Raw genomic sequence first — 21269 nt, forward strand, 5'->3', positions numbered from 1 at the left:
AATGTGCTAGTAAACTAAAAAGCAAGAGAACATTTGCTATGCAGTACATCAAAGCAGGAGCAGTGTTTGGGAAGTGTGCCCATGGCAATCCTTTTAAAGCTCAGAGGGGAATCACAGCAGTCAGTTTGAGTCTGGTCTGTATGTCATTCCAAGACCAGGGTCTGAAATAAGCAAGGCTTTTTTTTCCAGCCTCAGATTTTGTTGGGGCACGACATAGCCCAGCCAAGCATTTGATCTGAGGTTGAGAGAGTTTTGGACAAGTTCAAATTTAGAACTTCATTACCATACTTCAAAATACAACTTTTTTTATCCAAAAGCAAGGTACGTAGCAAATAGCTAAACCTAATAATTCAATATTGCAAACGTTCTTTCACAGAGAGGCTGAGATTTGAAAGTTCGTAGCGGTCTACAGTACAGTACAGTACAGTACAGCACTAGTTATGGCCTACTTGTGTGCAACAAGCAAGTAGGCACTCGACAGAGTGCAGTTCTAGTAGTTATGCACTACTTCTACTCTTGGCCATTAAGAACAATGGTTCTTAATCTATGGTCTGGGGACCACTGGTGGCCCGCAAGGGTAGAGTTATGCTCTTCGCCCCCAATGGGGCATAAGGCATCAATAATGTTCCTCCACCTATCACGGTCTTTGGCAACCAGTTGTGCCGTGCCCAGGGCCACGAGAGACACATCTCCAGCAGTTAGCCTCTGCAGTTCTGCGCTGTGAGGGTATTAGAAGTGGGCCCCAAATAATTGCCAAATTAGACAAAAGGAGGGGACCAAGACCAGACCCCTGGAGGACCCCGGTCAACAAAGTATACAGGGTTTAAGTGGTTAAATGCTGCAGGAGCAAAAATAGCTACGTGACTATTGATATTTTTGCTATATTTGTGCGACACCGTCGTGCACAATGAGTACTCAATCAGACTCACTGATTTAGTCGATTACAAAAAAAGAAAAACGATTAGAATTTCTTCACATTGATTCCTTGATGTCACAAACCGTGCTTCTCGATTAGTCAATGAATCGAAAAAGTAATAAATAGAATAATCAATTATACAAAAATAATCGATAATGACCACAAGTACCTGGCTTTAGATGAACATTGTTTTCAAACAGACAATATTTACATACAGTACACACCATTGACACTATTGTTCCACTGAACACAAACAAATTAATTATCCTGCTTCTATGAAAAATTTCGCAAAGAAATTCGCTCTCTCCGTGTCAAATGCTCTTATTCGATGTTAAGGCAGGATTACATGGGTTCTACTCTCTATAATTACGAACTGCCATTGGGAGCTTAAGAGGATTCAATATAAAGGGTATTATAAAGAAAACACCCTGATCTTACAAGACAAAGCAACACACAGTTTGATAAACATTCCCTTTGATCCCTCTCACGTCTACTGTAGGGCCGACAGAACATAAGTAATTTCATTCAAACTAGTTTTCCCTCAGACTAGGAATGTTTGTTGCTGTCAGTAGTTGATCACATACTGTACAACAGTATCCTGTCGCAGAAACCTTTTGCTTCCAGTTCAACACATCACTTTTATTGGTGATGGATGTTGCAGTTACACATTGACCACAGTATAACAGCCTAAACTTTCAGGGGCCTTGGAATAAGTTGTCCCCTCCTGAGAAAGTGGCCCCACGCTGTAAAAACATGTTCCCTGGCTGAACAAGCATTCACTCCAGTCTTGTCTAAGGTTTTCGACAGAGACCAGGCCCATGACTTTTGACGGTGGGAGCTGTAACCTCGTTTTATAATTCCAGTGCTCTTTTTGTTGCTCTCTTCGTTTGTTGTTGTTTGTTCAGATAAGATTTTTGTTTGGACAACTGAGTTTGGACAACTGCTTCAGGAGGGAAGAGCATGCCTGATAACAACCATGCCTGATAACAGCTCCTCCCTTCAAGGGTCATACTGTTTCTGTCTGTCACACCCATAGACCGTAAAAAAAAAAATAATAATAAAGCTTTCGGGCGCACACTCCCCTTAACATTCACTCTAAAAACACAAGCCTGACAGTATTCCGCCTTCTGTAGCCACAGCTTCCACTGCTTCATCGGAAAGGCAAATCCAGACCCATACATGCTTGGTCATTCAAGCATAATCGTATCTGTAGACCCCTTATCAGACCACATAACACTGACATCATGCAGGCATGTGCATGCAGGGTGTTTAAAATGGAATCTAATAGGATTTGGAATAAACACAAATAATATTTTGATGGATAGAAAATAAAAACATAAATTGAACTTCATTTAATTTAAAGGACCACTTCACCACTTTTCAACCTATCTTCATATAATAGGTCCTCACTAATAATCATGAAAAAATGGTGCCATTCTGTGTCTCATAGGAGGGCTGTGGGAAGTTCAGAAACCGTCTTCCAGTGACATCATCGATGGGGAATACAAGCTAATAGAAACTGCAGGCTTTCTAGTCCTGAAAAGTTGCAATGCGAAAATGCAAGCCATCGTTCTCACGATAATGAAAATCTAAATATTTGTACATGATGTAGTTCTAAGCTGCTGCCAAGTTACAGGAATGATGGTAAGATAAAGGAAGAAAATTAGACATTTTTTTATTTCAGGATTAACCTAAATCTGGCCTAATGAATTAAGCATTGTCTTTTGAGTTTTCCAATGACCTGCCCATTGCTGTGTTGCAAATTGTTGGTTGCTATGGAAACAATGGTTCATCCAGCACATAATGAAGAGAAACTAAAGACATGTGATCATGGTGTGGGAAGCTTCATCTGACCCACTTTTATGAACTGTCCCATGGTGGTGGAAAGTGATTAAGTACATTTACTCAAGTACTGTATTTAAGTACCATTTTGATTTTGATTTCCATTTTTTGAGGGGTGCCCCTCCTATATACAGGTTTAATGTTTGTTTTTAGTTCAATGTCAATGCCATTGACAATGAAGGGACAGTTTACATCATCTTGTCCATAACACAAACATTAAATGCCATTAACAATAAAGAGAATTTAATGTTTGTGTTGGCACCGTTTGTTTTATATCATATTACATCACTAGACTTTAATATGTTAGCGCCCCTCACTTCACACAGGTGTGCTTTTTATATTCTACTCCACTACATATCAGATGCAAATATTGTCCTTTTACTCCACTACATCCACTACATGCTATTTGAAAATAGCCTAAGCTCACAAGCCTGTGATCCTATTTTGATAGGTGTGTGTTTTATAGGCTTGTCCGCTAGTGAATTGGTAGACTATCAACTCCCTGTGTTACACTCCCATGCATTGTCACGTTCCGTGACGTGTTATGTTTTCTTGTGTACCCTGTTCTTGGTTTTTGTTATTGTTTTACCTTTCTGTTGTGTTCCTGTGATTTTTGAAGTATTGTGTTTTCCCTGTGTCTTAGTTCCAGTTTGAGTTTCACCTTTAACTTGTGTACCTTTTATTTTGTAGTATTGTTTTGTGTCTTCCTGTCTGCCCCTGTAGTTCTGTACCTGCCTTGTCTAACCTGTATTGTGATGAGTCTTTGTTTTCCACCTGTGTCCTCTTAGTCCCCCAGCCAATCCCTGTCTTGATTTTGAATTTTGTTTCACCTGTGCCTAGTTAGTCTGTGTCTATTTATACTTCCCCGATTTGTTCAGTTCCCCTGCTAGTGTCACTTATATCAGTAGTGTTCTCCTCGTGTATCCATGATTTAAACTCCTAGTCTACTGAATGTACTTCAAGTTCCTTCCTTGTGGCAAGGGTTTTGGAATAAAACCCTTGCATTGAAGCTCATCTGCCTGCGCCTATCTGTCTGCTATTGGGTCCTAAAGCTCCTTCCTTTGCACTGTGACACCCATCACTTACACAACTGATGAAGTCAAGTAGACGATGGCTCAAGGTACTGTAGGAACATTTTCATTTTTTTTGTTCTTTGCTGCATGCTGCTGCTGTGTATACTGGTGTACTATTGCTGTCATTTTGGGACCCAATGACTGCATGGGTGCCAATGAAACCTGTTCAGTAACTTTCTGTGAGGGCTTTTCATTAAAGCAAGTTAATGAACGCCTTTGCATTTTCCAATTTTATTTCTTGTGAGCTTGTACAGGTAGATCGGCTGTTTTTTAGCACGATCAAGCATAAATGAAGTATCAGTCAAACAAAGCATCAGAATTGTCAGAGAGCATGTGGTAGGAAACCCAGCCAGCTAGGACAGATCAGCAGTAGTTGAAATTGGAGAGAAAGGAATGGAGTTTGGGAATGTATGTCGATTGAATGTCTAAAGATGAGACGTGTTCAAGAAATAATATTCACTAAAATAATTGCTGCCCTTTGCTTATTGTTTTGGATAAACATTACGCTCAAAGTGGAAGAGAAAGAACGAGAAGGACCTGACTAATGTTTTGCCAAAGTGGTGAAAGGGCAATCATACCTCACTTGTATTTATGACTTGAAGCTAATGGGACTGCACAAGGGAAGTGTTCGGAGGAGCCATCCACAATCTTGTTCCATCCCCAGTATTTCTGTGTTAAGAATCTTTATTGGATTTTAGAGATGTTCCAATTGACTTTGAAGACAGAATGGGGGATAATTTGCTTGAATTGAATTTGGAACAAATCATTCTATCGTTCCTCGGGGGATTTATGGCCTACTACCAGCTGTTTGGATTATAATAGGTGAACTCCAAGGAAGATGCCCTGCTTCTTCCAATTGGTTTACAGCAGGCAGTGGTGGAAAGTAACTAAAGTTCATGTGACTTTCAGTATTTACTGACCAACTCCTGAGACACACATTCCACAAGGTTTGTGATTTTTACCCAGGTAAAAGAGCATACAGTTGTATTGTATAGCCTACCTTTGGGGACAAACCAAAACAAGACATTTTAGTCCTCCTTGTAAAATTCCTTTAATTTATTGTAAATGCATTTAAATAAAACTTATAAGGTGCAAAATCGATTGCAATGATATACATTAAAGAAAAGAGAGAAAAACATGAACCATAGGTATATGAAAATAGCATGAGCATCAGAATTGGGTGGAGGATGCTGGGTTCAAGAGATATTGTCCAAAACAACCTCACGTACAAGACATCACACCGCTTGCACGTAGTAGTATGAACCACTGCATTATGATAAATGCATGTTATACAGTCAGGTACACTCAATATACACAAATCTAAATGATTACACAAGTGTGCTGTATATTTCAGATAGGCTCTTCACACACACACATACACACACACACACACATATCGTATGCACGTGCGCACACACGCATGCACACACACTGCACACACCACACACACACACACACACACACACACACACACACACCGTATATACAGTATATACTTGCTTTTCTTTTATTCTCCATTGTTCTGTAAAGCACTTTGAGCTGCATTTCATGTCATGAAAGGTGCTATACAAATAAAGTTTTATTATTATTATTATTAGTAGTGATACAAGCATTGATTGCCCAGCTTCCATATCACTTGGGGCTATAGGAAAGCTGACCTATCAGCAGATTCCGCACAGTTCCTTGTTGACAGCAGTAAAGTCAGTTTATTCAGTGTTGAGTAAATTATTTTTCTTGCTGTTTTAGAGAATCAGGCTATAGGTATGTGAAGAACAAATTAGTACCTTACCTGGCATTGGAGCTTGGATAGATTTGGGCATCGATGAATGCCTGGTAGATTTTATAGTGTATAGTCTACACTTGTGCATGTCGCTGACTCTCTCTGGTTGTGACAAAAGTGTGTGTGTGTGTGTGTGTGTGTGTGTGTGTGTGTGTGTGTGTGTGTGTGTGTGTGTGTGTGTGTGTGTGTGTGTGTGTGTGTGTGTGTGTGTGTGTGTGTGTGTGTGTGTGTGTGTGTGTGTGTGTGTGTGTGTGTGTGGCCGATTGACAAAGTTTGGATATAGCAGCCTGTGATAGAATAATGTACTGTATGTCATAGGCTAAATTTGTACAACCAAAACGACAACAACAACAAACATTATTCCTGTCATTAGGCCTACAGTATGTTCAGAAATATTTCTGCTGCCTACAAACAATATTAAACGTAATCAACTGAAAATCAGCCAAAAATTTAAAATTTAAAACCTACTAGGCTGCCGGATCAAAAACCAGTGAAACAAGAATAAAAAAGACTCCGCACACCAAATTCTCCTCCCAAATGTATCTTTTACTTCATCAGTAAGTTTGGAACCAACCAGGCTCTTTGTGAGGTCTGAAGGACCTGGGGAGCAGAAATTTGTGTGCGGACTCTTTTTATTCTTGTGTAATCAACTTTTCTTTCTTTTTTTCACATTCAATTTGATACATTCTCTCTGATTATGAAAATCCCATTCCCTCATGTTGTCTTTTTGTTGACAGAATACCTCTATCGTTTCAGTAAAATGATTTGTAACCTCAAAATCCATGAATATAATATTAGCTCAGTACTGCATAGTACAAATCTTAATACATACAGTAAATTCCCAGTTCAGTCATTTGTACATTTGTGGTCGTTTGCATAAGACCTGGTCTGGACTTTTATATAGTTTTTCCAATGGTTCAACCCATTTAAAGACAACTTCAGAAGATTACATTTTGAAATGTTACTGTTTAATAATATTACATAAATATTCAAGTACATTATAAATATTCATTGTCCATAAATTTGTGAGGACAGATGCCACAACTGCCTTTTATGAATGTTCAATATAAAACCCTTTTGTCCTTTGTTCTATCCCAAACTCAATCCAAAATTAGAAACTAAAATATGAAACTGTTCATTTATAATGCAGTGTTGTTTTTTTTCACTCAAATAATAATCCAGGAGAATCACTTGCCATATACTGTATATCACAACATAAAATACCTTCAAAATGTAAATGACCATTGGAACCCAATTTCACTGCGTCCCTATGCTGGGCATGCCATAATACAGCAGGCGAACTATTGCCGAAGATTGTCAAACAGCTGCTTGTAGATCGGCTATTTTCGATATAATAAATATAATTGGTATAGAGGTAGACAAGGAAGGGGCCAAGTACAGACCCCTGGGGGACCCTAGTCAAGGGTTTAAGTGGTTAATCTAATCTCTGTTCCCATTGAGTTTTCTACTATATGTTCAGTAAGGCAGGAGGCACTCTCATGAAGGCCATTTGCTAGCATCTCATTTTGTTTTCATTCACCATTCATTTTACCAATTTTTGGATATCTGATAGGTCTGTCAATAGGTCTACAGAGAAAATGACCCATATACTTTTCATTAATAATTGTTTTACACTTTTAGGGAAACTAGGACATGGGTAAGATGAATCCATTTAAAATTATTCAGTCAGAAAACAAAATGTGTTCCTACAAAACACATTTTTAACCATATTCTCGTTAGGTCATAATGGGCAACAAACATATTCAAACATTTGGCAGAAATAGCTGATCTACAAGCTCACAATGAGAAGAGGTGAGAGGGAAAGTAGGGGACCAAGTTAAAAGTATCTAACATTTAAGTGGTTAAAACAAACAAAAAACAAAAACATTTATATACCTTGAATGACATATTTTGCCTAAATAGTGTTTCCTTCCCAAAGCAGTAATGAGAGGGTCATAGTATAGTATAGCACCACTCAGAGTACCTTATTGCATTTCCCTTCATAAAGAATATAATAAATATAATAATTGAGATGTATCAACTGACAGAAAACGAAGCTTGCACACACAAAGCAGCTCCCAAAGAAGTTATGCGGTGAATGAAAAAAAGTAACGACCTGGCACATACAGTACGTGATACATACGTACATTGTAGCAAGTATAATAAACAAAGAATGGCTCAATAAAGGATATTAAAACATTCTACTTCAGTATACTGCCAATAGCTAAGATGAAACCTTTACTGATGTGAGGTTTTCCTCTTTCAAAAGTTTTCATTATAATTTAGGTAAATGTATATTCCTAAATTATAGTATAGTGGAGAGGGTACCCCAAGGCAATTCAATAGTCGCTAAACTTAATGAAATCAAAACACAAGACACACAATGTTAAAAGGCTAGTATTATGCATTATACCAACGCATAATTGCTGGAGGGATATGATAAATTATACATTGCACGTAAGTGTAAATAAGGGAGTAGATGATGACTGATCTTTTACTATGTGTATAAATTAATCTTGTATTGTATTTCATAGGCAGCCAATACAGTCTAAGTTCACCATCAAAGCTGCAACATTTTACAGTCTTCATCTTAACATAATGGTAGCAGTGTGCTAATAACAATGTAGATGTGTGTGACGGTTTATGGGAGGCCATACAATCATCGCTCGGCTAATGAAAAACAAATCTTTATCTGATTCCTGTTACTAGTATTCTGGCTGGAAATGGTTGTTGTGGAACATGCAGGAATGTGACATTTTCCCAATTGTTGTGGGAAACATCCTATAAATTTGCCAGTAAGCGACAAAAATGTTATTGGATAACCATTATTGTCGGCAATCAACACTGTAGTATGAAACAAGCAAGAATTAGGCCCAATAGTGGTAGAGGAGTGAATGAGGGGTTTCTGGCGAAGAGAAATTGGCATGCGAGCGTTAAGGGCTTGTGTATGAATAAGTGGCTGATTCATATAAATCTAAAGTTGTCTGAATGACAACCGCAATCAGTCAAAGCCAGATAGGTCAATAGGTCGTAGTTTACCTGCAACATACTGTGCATAGCTGGCTACCCCTCCAGAGGAAGGCACTGTGAGTGGTTTTGGATGTTCTCATTAGATGTCCTCAGATGTGTCGTTGACTGGTTTTGAGTTATGTGCCACTGATGTGATGACGTCCCAGTGTCTTAGAAATGACCCACATGGTCATCTTTTCGACTGAGACATTTTGTGGGTCGCAGTGCAAAGCACATTTCCTTCTTTTGTTTCGGTATTACTGTTATTAGCGAAATAGTCTGCTTGCGTCACCCTGCACGTGTACAAGGGAATAAATAATGTCGTCAATGTTGTCATACCTGAAGTCAAAAAGGCAGAAATCTCTGTTGGGGAAAGGCCTGCAGGCAAATTATGTCCTCCTGACTATGTTAGGATAATTACATCGGGTAAGAAGTCACATGGTGTTACTGTACCTTTAAGGAGGGTTTATTTTTTGTATGATCTAAAGCTTGATTTATGTTTTGACACCAGTGTGCATGACACCAGTGCGCACCCAACTATAAATTGAGCTTTATACTGTGCTTTCTGAGTCCTCCTTAAGTGCCTCCTGCTGAGTGCTAAAGGTAGAGATAGCCCACCCAATAGACAATGTTGAACAAAAGGAAGGAGGTGGGAAAAAAGACGCGGGAATAGGCATCCAGTTCAAGTAGATCTATGTGAATGCGGCCTCGTCGCCATGCGCCATCTTTGCATTCCTCATAGCAGCAGAAGAAGCTCTGGCAGTCTTTGCCTTCCAGGCACTCATAGACACAAGCGTCTTCAAACTCCTGCCAGTACAGCGAGTTGTTCAGTGTGATGACCGTGTGTGGTGAACCCACGTCCAGTACGGAGTAGTTCTGAAATGCCACAGAGAGAGAAATAATTTGTCAAATTAACATCTAAGAATAGAACTTGCAACTATGGCTTATACAAATTTGTATAACTCTCTGTATACTCTCTCCTGATTGGTCAAATGTGTTTTCTGTTTATTAAAGACCTGGAGAGATGGGGAGAACCCAGTATATTCTCCAGAATATACTGGGAACAAATCACAGATTTGGGAAGTTATTCAACATAAACAAGTTGCCTTCAAGAAGGCAGCAACACATAAATTAGACCCAACTAGGTATTATGGACAATATACAAATCTTAAGTGGACCACAATGTTAACATAACACTACAATGAAACAAAGCTCATTTGGAAGAAAAAGCCTAAACTAGTAATATTTGAGTCAGTCAGTAGAGCAGTACATTTGCTGTAGATCTGGCAGTGTTTAGTTTAGTGCTGGAGGCACATACAGTATACTCACTATACTGTATGTGCCTATGGGGAGTAAGATCTCCCAAAGGTATTCAAGCATAGCATCATGCCTGATGGATTGAGACCAAGCTAATGGTCTTTCAATCCTGTGAACATCTGTGACTGCATGAGTCACTGAGTGAGAGATAAAGATTGGCCTGTTGGCCTAAAAATTAATGATCTATACAGTCACAGGATTTGGGAAGTAGTTCCAAAGTAGGTCTGAGTCCAACTCGTTCCACTTTAAATAGATGTTTTATAAGTTCCAAAGATAGGTTGGCAATTAAACAAGCTCTTTTGGCTTTTAATCCATTTAAGACCTAAGGCTGATTGTACAAATGCCTTCTAAATCAGTAGTTCTAAAAAACCGTGCCAAGGACCCTCATATGAACATTCAATTGAATTGGTCTGGAGCACAAGATTGATGGGTTACTACATATAGAACATGATTGTACAGTATCATCAGAGCATGTAGCACACTCTCACACTAATATTGGTTGTTTGATCTTTTGTGCATTTTTTGGACTGGTCCACAGCAGCCTTTTTAATGTGAACATCTCTGACTGACTGACTGACTGATTGACTGACGGAGTCACTGACTGATAGGGCTGGTGAATTAATATTCTACCTAAAACCTCATACAACGCATTGCATTGCTACACATATATACTTTAGCAGTAAAGAACAGTATAAATCAGGCTAAAATAGAGATGAATTGTTATTAACAATGAGGTTAATTGCAATTGAAAGAATGCAACATTTGACGGCCCTATAGTCTCGATTCATGGACAACCTTACCGATCTCTTGGCCTTGCTGCAGCTGGGTCTTTGAGCGCTGTATGAGTAGTAATTCAACGTGGCGTACTCCATCAAAGCGGCGAAGACAAAGAGGAAGCAGACAGTGACGAAGAGATCCATTGCAGTGACATAGGACACCCTGGGTAACGACGTCCTGGCCACCGTGCTCAGGGTGGTCATGGTCAACACCGTGGTTATACCTGTGAGGACCAGATCAAGACAGTTTCACATCTTAGCAATCATTCATCATTTATATTGGGAGACCTGGAGAATGTTAGGGAAGAGCCAACGCAACTTTTTATGCCAACCGTGTCATATAGGGATGGGAATCGTTAGGATTTGTATGAGTCTGGTACTGATTCCGGTTCTGCTTATCGATTCCAGTTCCTAACGGTCCCCTATTTGTGGATACTACAGTGAGCTACTGTACATGTTTTCTTTTTTATTATTATCTATTCTGTATTACCTCTTACTACTACTGACAATGACAATAACAAATATATGCCTGAGACTCTGAGCAATTCTATATATCTTACTGTAAACAACATCAAGGATAGGATAAAAAGGGAAGAAAAATAATAAATAAATAGTGCGTGACTGCGTGCGTCTGTAGGAACCAATGGGGAGAACCGAAATTGAATTATTTGAATGGGTTTCTGGTAAGCAAGCATGTTCGGTTCGGTACCCGGTACCCATGTTCGATTCGGTACCCGGTACCCAAGCATGTTCGGTTCGGTACCTGCTTGGTCCCGAGGTTCGGGGTTCAAAATGTCATTATGCTTTATATAGCATGTTGCATGTCAAACTAGGGGGTTTTCATGATTCTGAATCCATTCCAAGCATTAGTTTTGCACTCCTTGTCCTTGGGCTAAAAACATCCTATAAAAAAACATTGCTCAATACTGACAGCTGGTCAGCAAGTGGATTCATGAATGTTTGTAAATTGTAAAAAAAAAATAACTATACCACATTTCACACTCCACACCCCCGGCTGCCAGGCTATCAGGCTTACCGTATAGGCACAATGGCAAATAGCCGTTTGGGACCAAAGTTAGCCAGCTAAGCACTGGTGACATTTTGAAGATGTAACCCTATACTTTGTTATTTATCATGTTGCTCACCAGAAATAACAGACTGTCTAGAACAAAAAAAACATGTTAAAAAAATTTAAATATTTTTTGTCAGGTTCACAGAGATTAAAACAAAAATTAAGCCAACAAAGAAAAACTTTAAAGATTCTTCTAGCTGTTTGCTCTTTCCTCTTGCCTTCAGTCTCCATTCCCCCTTCTCCTCTCTCTCCCTTGTGAACATCACAAGTAGCAAATAAACATCCCTCCCTCGATCTGTTTCTCTGAGGTTTCTATGGTAACAGCCGGGCCAAATCTATTTGAGGTTGACACCTCACATTTTCGCCTAGTGTCCCTATTCTGGGGCAATATTTGGCATAAATATAGCAGATCTACAAGTTCTGCAATTTTTACTTCGGTCAACTACTTTAGGTACGGTATTTAGGGTTAAAGTGGTTCGACCCCCCCCCCCCCCCCAGTATGCCTAGGGCCAAATAAGAGACAGAGGATGATGCTTCAGCCCCAACTTCAACACCATTCAGGACCACCAGATGATCCAGAGACTTGATACCACCTCAACCTTCCTCCACTCCTCATCCATTGGATTCGCTACTTCATCAGCGATAGAACACAGGCTGTTAAAATAGAGACGGAATCGTCTTAGACAGTCATTACCAACACTGGAGCCCCTCAGGCCCGTGTCCCTTCCTTTACACCCTCTACACAAATAATTGTATCAGCCCTTAACCCATCACAAATACTTAATAATAATATTCTAATGACACTGTCATTTTCAGACTACTTTAGACATACTCAGCTTCCCACTTATGGTGCCCTGACAACAAGTACCTACAGCGGAACAAGGACAAAACCTGCCATTAGCAGGTTTTGCCACGACCTTTACAAAAGCATAATGCAGTCCACCTGTGTACTGTTCCCCATGCTTTCAACATGCTGACGTCACCAACAGCATCACACATACTGCCTTGAAAATAATGTATCATCCCACCCCCGGGTCTTAATGGGTTAATTGGTATCAGATTGATAAGCACATGTGTTACGCTGTCCTTGTCCCTCTCCAGGAACGCTATACATTGCCTGCCTGCATCAAACCCATTTGTTATCTCCCTTCTTCCTCCTGAACACCATCAATCAAAGCCTGAAAAAAAGCAAATATCTATTTTCCTCCCACATTCAGATGCGAATAGCATAATGACTTATTTAATCTGACAGATTAATTGCACTCATCCTTCATGTTCTCTCCCTGTCCCATTCCTTTGTCTGTGTGTCCTGATCTGTCTGACACTGCCTCAGTCTAGTTTTACCATGGCACTACAAATCAGGTGTTCCTTTCATCACAGCTATTCAGTTGAGAGATATGGGAGTGTGACATGGAGAAAAAGAAGGCTTTCCAGCAACAGGCATTTTTCACAAAAAGCACTCTCACTCCTCAGAGCACAGGTCTGCGCCAGGTCAGGTAGGTTATTGTGGGCCAGCAATGTTGATGGAATATGACGAATCAGACAGATGTATCTTGATCACACAACTACAAAATCTGTAGGACTAACAATCGGCCTCCGGTTGGTGCTATAATAGGGCAATGTAAAAAGGGTGGCATTTGTTCCTCAACATAGTGCGAATGTGCGTGCAAGTTTCACAGCTGAGCAATCGGACGCTGCGTTCATGATTTTAGGCATTTTGTTCAAAACGGGCCACTCCTGCAAACTTTAGATGTCAATCTTGGCCAATCAGGATGAAATATGTAAAAAAACAAATGGATTCCATCTTGATCACATGACTATAGAGATTGTGTGTACTGATCTGCGTGAAATTTGTATAAAAAATTGTTTTACAAAAGTCAGCCTTCTGGTGGCGCTATAAGGCACAGCTCTATAAGGCACACTCCCTTGATGCTCTGACATGCGCCTAGTGGTTCAGGCGCATGCCACATAGGCTCTGGCCTGATGCGTTGCGTGTTCGAGTCCCGTTCATGCCGACCTTTGCTGCATGTCTCTCCCCTTCTCTTTCTCCCTCTTTCCTGTCTGTCTTCACTTTAACTATCAATAAAAGCACAAAAGCCTAAAGCCTAAAGCAAAAAAAAAAAAAAAGCCTAGTAAAGAAGTAGTAGTAGTATTTTAATACTTTGCTCTGCTTTCACACAACCTAAATGTTGATGTTATTATGAAAAAAAGGTTAAAATTGCAGCAATTGTGGTGGGTGGGCTGTGGCAAAAGACATTTACGTTTGATTTATACTTTGTTGCGCACAGCATTGTGCTCCAAAAATAACCCATCTACAAGCTGCAACACAAGCTGGGAAAGTGGATGCAGGAGGTGCATCAATTTACAGCACCTCAAACAGATCACCAAGGGCAGATCAATTTAAATGGGTGGAAATACTGTAATAGCAGGTAATACGTCTGTCACTGACACCCTCCTACAGTAGGTCATATAGCAGACCCTTAGTATACCTATAGGACAGTGGTATTCAACAAGATGATGTCGGGGGCAACAAGACTATGACAAAAAACAAAAAAAACATTAACCGTTAAATGTGATGCCTGAAGGTAGCCATCCAGCCAGCATGTTACAAAGCTGCAACTGCTTGATTGCTTTCCAATTCTGCCGTACAAGTTAAAAACAGGAGTGCATAAAGTATACAGTTGATATAAGCCATACGTGAGTAAAAGTACAAATACCGGTACTCCAGTTACTCCAGTAAAAGTAAAAGTCACCCGTAAGAAAATCCCTTGGATGTTAATGTAGTCTCAAAAAATATCTGGTGTTACCATGTAGTTAATTATCAGTTGTGTCATTCAGTCAGTCAAGCATCCCGGGCTGAATTAGCCTCGCGTAGCGATACTAATATCACTGTATCTGCCTGGGGCAATATGCATTGCAAAGGCAGATGAAGGCTGGTGTACAAACAAACAAACAGACAAACAAACCTACTTTACATACATACAAACAAACATAAACCTGTCGAATATGGAAACACTTTCATGCCAGTCTGCCTTCTTACAAAGACGCTGTCCTGCCAGTGATTCATGCACACAAGGCATGACATGCCCAAAATATATGGACGTGAGGTTGTGAGTGGAGAGGTTTGTCCCTTTCAGATAATATAATAAGCTAAATGGCTATGTCATATAAATGTACTGCACAATCAAGCATCACTCAAACTCAAATGTGCGGAATGAAATAATAAAACAAAGGCGAAAGAAGGAGTGAGATCGATTACCTTCACCAAAGTGTTCCACAGGACTGCACAACAAATGGACAGCATGGAGGAAAAAAAGCAATGAAAGAACAGAAGCAAAAAAGTGTGATTGAAGGTAAAACGGATTCTCATTTTGTGTACACAAGAGGACATAAAAAGCACATAAAAAGGCAACTAAAAGTAAACACAAAAAAGCATGTAACACCACTGCTGCTTTTTAATGAAACAAAAACTAACAGTGGAAATTAAGTGTACTGTACATACTGCATTGATTCACTTTTATTTTCAAGTTAGAATTAGGCCACAGACCCACGTTTTGTTACCCAATTCTACACTAAAATCCTCACAGAGGATGCTTTACGCAACTCCGAGATTGAACAAATGGAACCAAATGGACTGTGAGTATCCATTTGTACACTCTGAGTTACAGACCAGTTTCAATTTGGATCAGTTTGGTTACTATCAATAACTTAGCTGGGGACCCTCTGAAACCAGCAATGACCCGAACTCCACGCTGTGAACCACCGCTATACGTATGTATCCTAAGAGAGTGATTGACATAACTTGTACCTAGGGCCGTTCTGGCTGGCGTGGCATCTTTTTTGATCCAGAAGGACACCCAAGAGAGGACGACGGTGAGGATGCAGGGGATATAAGTCTGGATGGTGAAGTAGCCCATTCTTCTGCTGAGGTCAAAGTAGACGGTCATCACCACATAATCACCTGTGCAAAATGGAAATGGTCACAGAGGTTTGCTCTTAAATGAGAGGTGTAACTTTTAACACCACGTCCAAAGCTGTTCCCAAGGTGAAGCGCAACAATACAGAAAAATATGATTGATGCAGGATTGGGTTACTTTTTAAGAAATTGGAAAATATAACCTCTTACAAACGATACATGGTAGTTCTCACATCAAGCTCTTGCCGATACTCATGGTTCAATATTTATAAAAAGACAGACAGACAGACAGTGTTACGAAAGCAGCTTTGGTGGGTGTGGCGACAGATGGTGCAAATCTGGACACTGGAGGCCTCAGGGATGTTTGTTTCTCTGCAGACAAACTGCCAGAGTTTTCACAAGGGCAGACATTTATTATCAAATTTGCCAAGACTTGTCCACATGATAGTCACTCTGCGGCAGGAGAAGAGAGTCCAATTCAGAGCTGTTGTCACTGACATTGTCGAATGCTGGGACACAGCTTCCTTCAGCTGAATATTCTCAAAACAAAGGACATGGACTTCAACCCCTTCCATGTAGAAGAGATACTGTATATACAGAGACTACCAATTTCCACTACAGTCACCCAAAGACAGTCACAGCCACACGCACACGCACACGCACACACACACACAGTCAGTACAGTATAGTATACTATACCCCCTGGCGACCCCCACACGGTAACTCTGTCATTTCTCAACCATTGCCAGCAAGGACGCAGAGGGCAATTCCGAGGGGTCCAATTTGGGGCACACTCGTGTGCGCAAAGCGCATGCGTGCGGAAATTGTCTTTTTTGCTGATTGTCTCCACCAGGCCTTCCGTCTGTCCTTCCGTCCGTCCATCGTTCCGTCCGTCCGTTACCAGCTAATCTCCACCACCGTTGGCCCGATTCATGCCAAACTTTGCACACACTCTCCCTGGATGACAACGACGAACCTCTGCCCCAAATATTCTTCAACGGCCTGTTATAGCGCCACCATTTAGGCACTGTAGATTACTCGTACAAATTGTATCCATATTCGGTATACACTATCTCCATAGTCATGTGATCAACACGGATCCGCACCATTTCCCATCTTCCCATGGCTAAGATTGGCTTCCAAAGCTCACATGATTGGTCCGTTTTGAACAAAATTACACAAATCACAAATGGTGTGCAATTTCCGTGAAATTATACACGCACATTTCCACTAGGCCGAGGACGTCATGCCACTCATTTCAGCCTCATGGTGGTGCTATAACAGGCCAATTCCTGTTTTTAGCTATAACTGCATCGATCGGTATACAACTTATGTATGCGCACTCCCTAGAGGCCATGGAAAAACATTGTCCCTGCATCCCTCCACATCTGCCGGTTATAGCACCACCATGAGACAGATTTCTATAACACATTGCTTATGTTGCACAGATTTCATCCAAATCTCAAGCAAAGCGGTACACATGATCTCTGTAGTCATGTGATCAGATTCTACACTGATTGACTAACATTGCCTTCCAAAGTTTGGAGTGACCCGTTTCGTTCATCCAGAATTCTATCCTCAGAGATGCTATGAGTGATCTGGCTCTGCATTTCCTCAAAAAAAATGAAGAAAATTGTTGCAAAAAATGTTATATATATATATATATATATATATATATTACTCCTAAACATTTTGCCAAACATCTCACACAGTCCTATTCTCCTGGTGGAGACGTGTGCCCAGAAGAGCACTTTTTCTAGTTTATGCTGATTTTTCACGGATTTCAAGGCAAAACAGCCAACACACCACAACACAGCCACACCATGAAGCTCCTTGATCCCTGATTTGGATTTGTGCTCTAGATCTAGAAAAGCTCCTGACTGTGGCTTGAGGGCACAAGCAGCTACAGTGTCTGCTTACTGCCTACATGCTGAGACATCGTCTTCTTCTTAATATACTATTAATGATTGACCATGTAGGCCTACTAACTTCATGCTATGGACTCAACTGTTCACTCTTTGTTTTTAATAATTTGAAAAATGTTCCCAAAGAAAGACATGTAGTACTTTGACGTGACGTCCTCATCCGATACTGGCTCCAGTACTGCTTGGGGCTCGAGCTCCCTCTGTTTAAATTTTTTAAGATACACAATTCAGGCAGCCCACTTACGTTCCAGCTCAGGGCTCAGGCAGCTGTTTTAAACCACCCCACGAGAATAGCAGATCTGCAAGTGCACAACGCACAACAGTGCAACGCAAAGGGGGAATATTTTTTCAACATTTTATCAGCACAAATCTTGTATGGACACATAGTAATTTCAGTCCTTCAGATGAGAACCAGTGCTATATAACTTAACTTTTGTGATCCATAACTTACTTTATGGCAATGAACTGTCACATGAGATGGCGAGCTTACCTGCTGTGGTCTTTAAGATGTCCGAAGTATTCCTCAGGCCCATAAAATCAAACTGATAGAGTCGCCATGACTTCTGGTCAGTTGCCTCCACAGAGTTCTTCCTCCACTTGTAAATCATCTCGTCCTGTGGGTATCCATCTGCAATTACACAGAGCATACTGTGTGTGTGTGTGTGTGTGTGTGTGTGTGTGTGTGTGTGTGTGTGTGTGTGTGTGTGTGTGTGTGTGTGTGTGTGTGTGTGTGTGTGTGTGTGTGTGTGTGTGTGTGTGTGTGTGTGTGTGTGTGTGTGTGTGTGTGTGTGCTCCACATGGCACATTGTCATGATGGATGCCCCCCTGCACAGACCTAGGGGCCACCCAGAACAACATTAGTCTCATGCTGCAGGCCAGCTAATGAAAAGACGGTCTGGAATGAAGACAGAGGCAGCCGGAAAGAGTAAATGAAAGGTTTGGTTCAATAATGTACTCTTGGTGGGATAGGCCTGACCTTCACACGATGTGCATGGTGGATGGACATTGCTTTTAACATTGATTACCTGAGTTGGATGATGACACTATAGTTACATTTATGGCTTTGCTGAAAAAGACACAAATTCATACTAACCCCGACAAACTAATTATAAACATGCCATACTAGCAATTTGAAATAGGCTTCCGATTAAGAAAATAATTAACTGAGGGGGGAAGATGCTGCCCTAACTACTAATTGTATTCAAACACGTGTAATGAATGAATTTCATTAACATTTGCTTCCATTTGCTCTCATTTGGTATTAATGTGTTAATGTGTAATGTGTTCATACAGATAGCTCTTGTGTGTATAGCTTTGCATATAGCTGTATGCATGTGCTGTGCATACACTGTTTAGTGTTTAGGTGATTGTACTGCTGTTTAGGTGATTGTACTGCTGTAATGTTCAACATGTAGCTCATAGTAACAAATGTATTTAATTTCTACCCGGAAGAATACAATTGGATGAAAATTATTTTCTTTTTCAATATTCATGACATTTACATTTTGTTAAATTCTCTATAATGTGCATGTTTATCTATGGCCGTTTCTCTTTATCTGTCTTATCGGCTATTGTGTTCTCATAGACTTGTGAAACATCATCTGTCACAGCTGAAGTACTATTCCAATTCAAAACTTAGCCTCTAGCCAAGTTCAGTCCGGATACCTGGAGGTGTTGATTCGCCCAGTGTACCAGAGGTGACACACCTAGAGGTCAAATTAGCCCTCGTGATTTTCGGGTATAAACAATTACCTCAAGAACATATTTACAATTTGTGTAATAACACTTGCTGATATCTCATTTGGCTGACACGTTTGGCAATTTTTTTTGCTCCCAATCCGATTGATTTTGAGTATCTGCTGATATCGATTTTTTTCCCTGATTCGATATTTATTTTTTGTAAGGTGAAACCTGACTAATGAAAGCTCATGAAAACTAGACAACCTACCTAGTCTAGCCCTAGTCATACTGACGGCCTAGCCTGATTGGCTGCCTCGTCTGCACACATGCACATAATCACTCACAACATCTATTATAACGTCGGGTCCGTCGCAACGAGTGGATAGTTTGAAAATGTGGCTCCTACGTGCATTAAGCCATTAACGTTGGTCCGGCTGGTTTCATTTGTCCAACGCGATTACGTGAAACAGCTTGGCTGTGCTTGCAGGCTAACAAAACAACACATTGTACTGTTGTGCCGCACATGGAAAGCAGCTGAACAACACCATCGATATAAAGACAGTTCCCCTGTGGTGCTGTGCACAGCGGAGATAATGCACCACTCTAGGTACGAACTAAAACACTGACTGAAGCTGATCATTCACGACTGTAACTATCTCCAGAGTCACGCAGTCCCGCAATGAAGGAGAGACAATCTCATCTCTCACTAGTCCACTTTTCTACAATGCCATGCTAGCCTTAAAACCTACATTTTGTTTTTCAATATTACTTTAGTGCAAAATGTAGGCTTTTCAAAACCAAGCCCTGTCTCAAAAATGGTTACCGTATGTGCTATATTATTGTATTTTCTGTGAATTAAATATAGTGTACACATTACAGTTTAACTTATTGATTCTCAGCCATTTTAATTTCAATTTCCAAATTAAATTCATATAAATTAGCCTAGGCCGATTTTCATCTCTGGATGAAATGAACACTGGCCAAAGCCAGTGTTCATTTAACTCATAGCGTAAACATACATGTTAATAGTACAATATCGAAAATCACAGACAATATCCAGTCTAATATCATGATAGGGATGTAATATTGATACTAGGGATGTCCCGATCATGTGTTTTAGCTCCCGATCCGATTCCGATCATTTGAAAATGACGTGATCGACCCTGATTTACGATCACGTGATCGGATTGGGACAACCCTACTCATAACGCATCGCTGTGTGATTGTGCAGGTCTAGAAGGTTTAAGCGGTTAACAATTAAGTACAGGTATTGAAAAATGGTCTATAACTTGGTTGACTATTCCAAACTCCTCAAGATGGCCTAAAAGTTGAGCAGATTTAATCAGCATGTCCCCATTTGGGAGCCACTAATGTCTAGTCATTTCCATAGGTGAGGAAATGGGTATAATGAATCACAGCAGGCTGGGTGCTGGTGGGTGGTACAGGTATTAAACCCCAAACACTTCACAAGGGCCTTATGCAGAGAATTCATCTCCCGGGGAGGACACTATTGATCCAGAGTAGATAACATATCGCCCATATCTTCTATTTTATCAACATGCTCCATTCCTATGCGCATGCTGGGATAAAGGTAGTGGTCATCCTTCAAATGAACTCTGAGAGAACCAAATGTACAACAGCAAGATTAATAATTGATTACTCTGTATAATGGGTACCAACAGATATGCTTTCCATCAGTGGCGTGCACAGATTGACACTAGGGGGTGCTAGAGCACCACCTGCCCTTGCCCTCTGGACAGCAATGTGCCCTTAAAAAAAATAAGACTTTTTTTTTGTACAGTATGTGGACCATGGTGACATTGATCAATTCTTGAAAAGAAAAGAAGCTTCTAATATATTATGTATGCCCGAAAATCTATAAATCTCACACTATTAAGTCAACCGGCCGGTTCCACGCTCTGCACAAGGTGCCCTTTTTTCACTTGAGCACCTGCCCCTCTAA

At 40.4% G+C, this 21269-nt stretch overlaps 1 protein-coding gene across 1 annotated transcript in view; it reads right to left on the reverse strand.

Annotated features, from left to right (window-relative positions):
• Positions 1-9217: 9217 nt before the first annotated feature.
• The window catches only part of LOC310860914 (gamma-aminobutyric acid receptor subunit gamma-3-like), a gene marked incomplete at both ends in the record, with an annotated part of 114214 nt that continues 102162 nt past the window's right edge, over positions 9218-21269 (reverse strand). The window contains 4 exons of the mRNA XM_083768104.1: positions 9218-9496; positions 10738-10937; positions 15594-15746; positions 18117-18254. Coding sequence (XP_083624230.1) covers positions 9218-9496; positions 10738-10937; positions 15594-15746; positions 18117-18254 — 770 coding nt within the window. The remainder of the gene's footprint in view (positions 9497-10737; positions 10938-15593; positions 15747-18116; positions 18255-21269) is intronic.

The sequence above is a fragment of the Protomyctophum parallelum genome (genome assembly GCF_964188405.1).
Source record: "Protomyctophum parallelum genome assembly, chromosome: 6".
NCBI classification, from domain to species: Eukaryota; Metazoa; Chordata; class Actinopteri; order Myctophiformes; family Myctophidae; genus Protomyctophum; species Protomyctophum parallelum.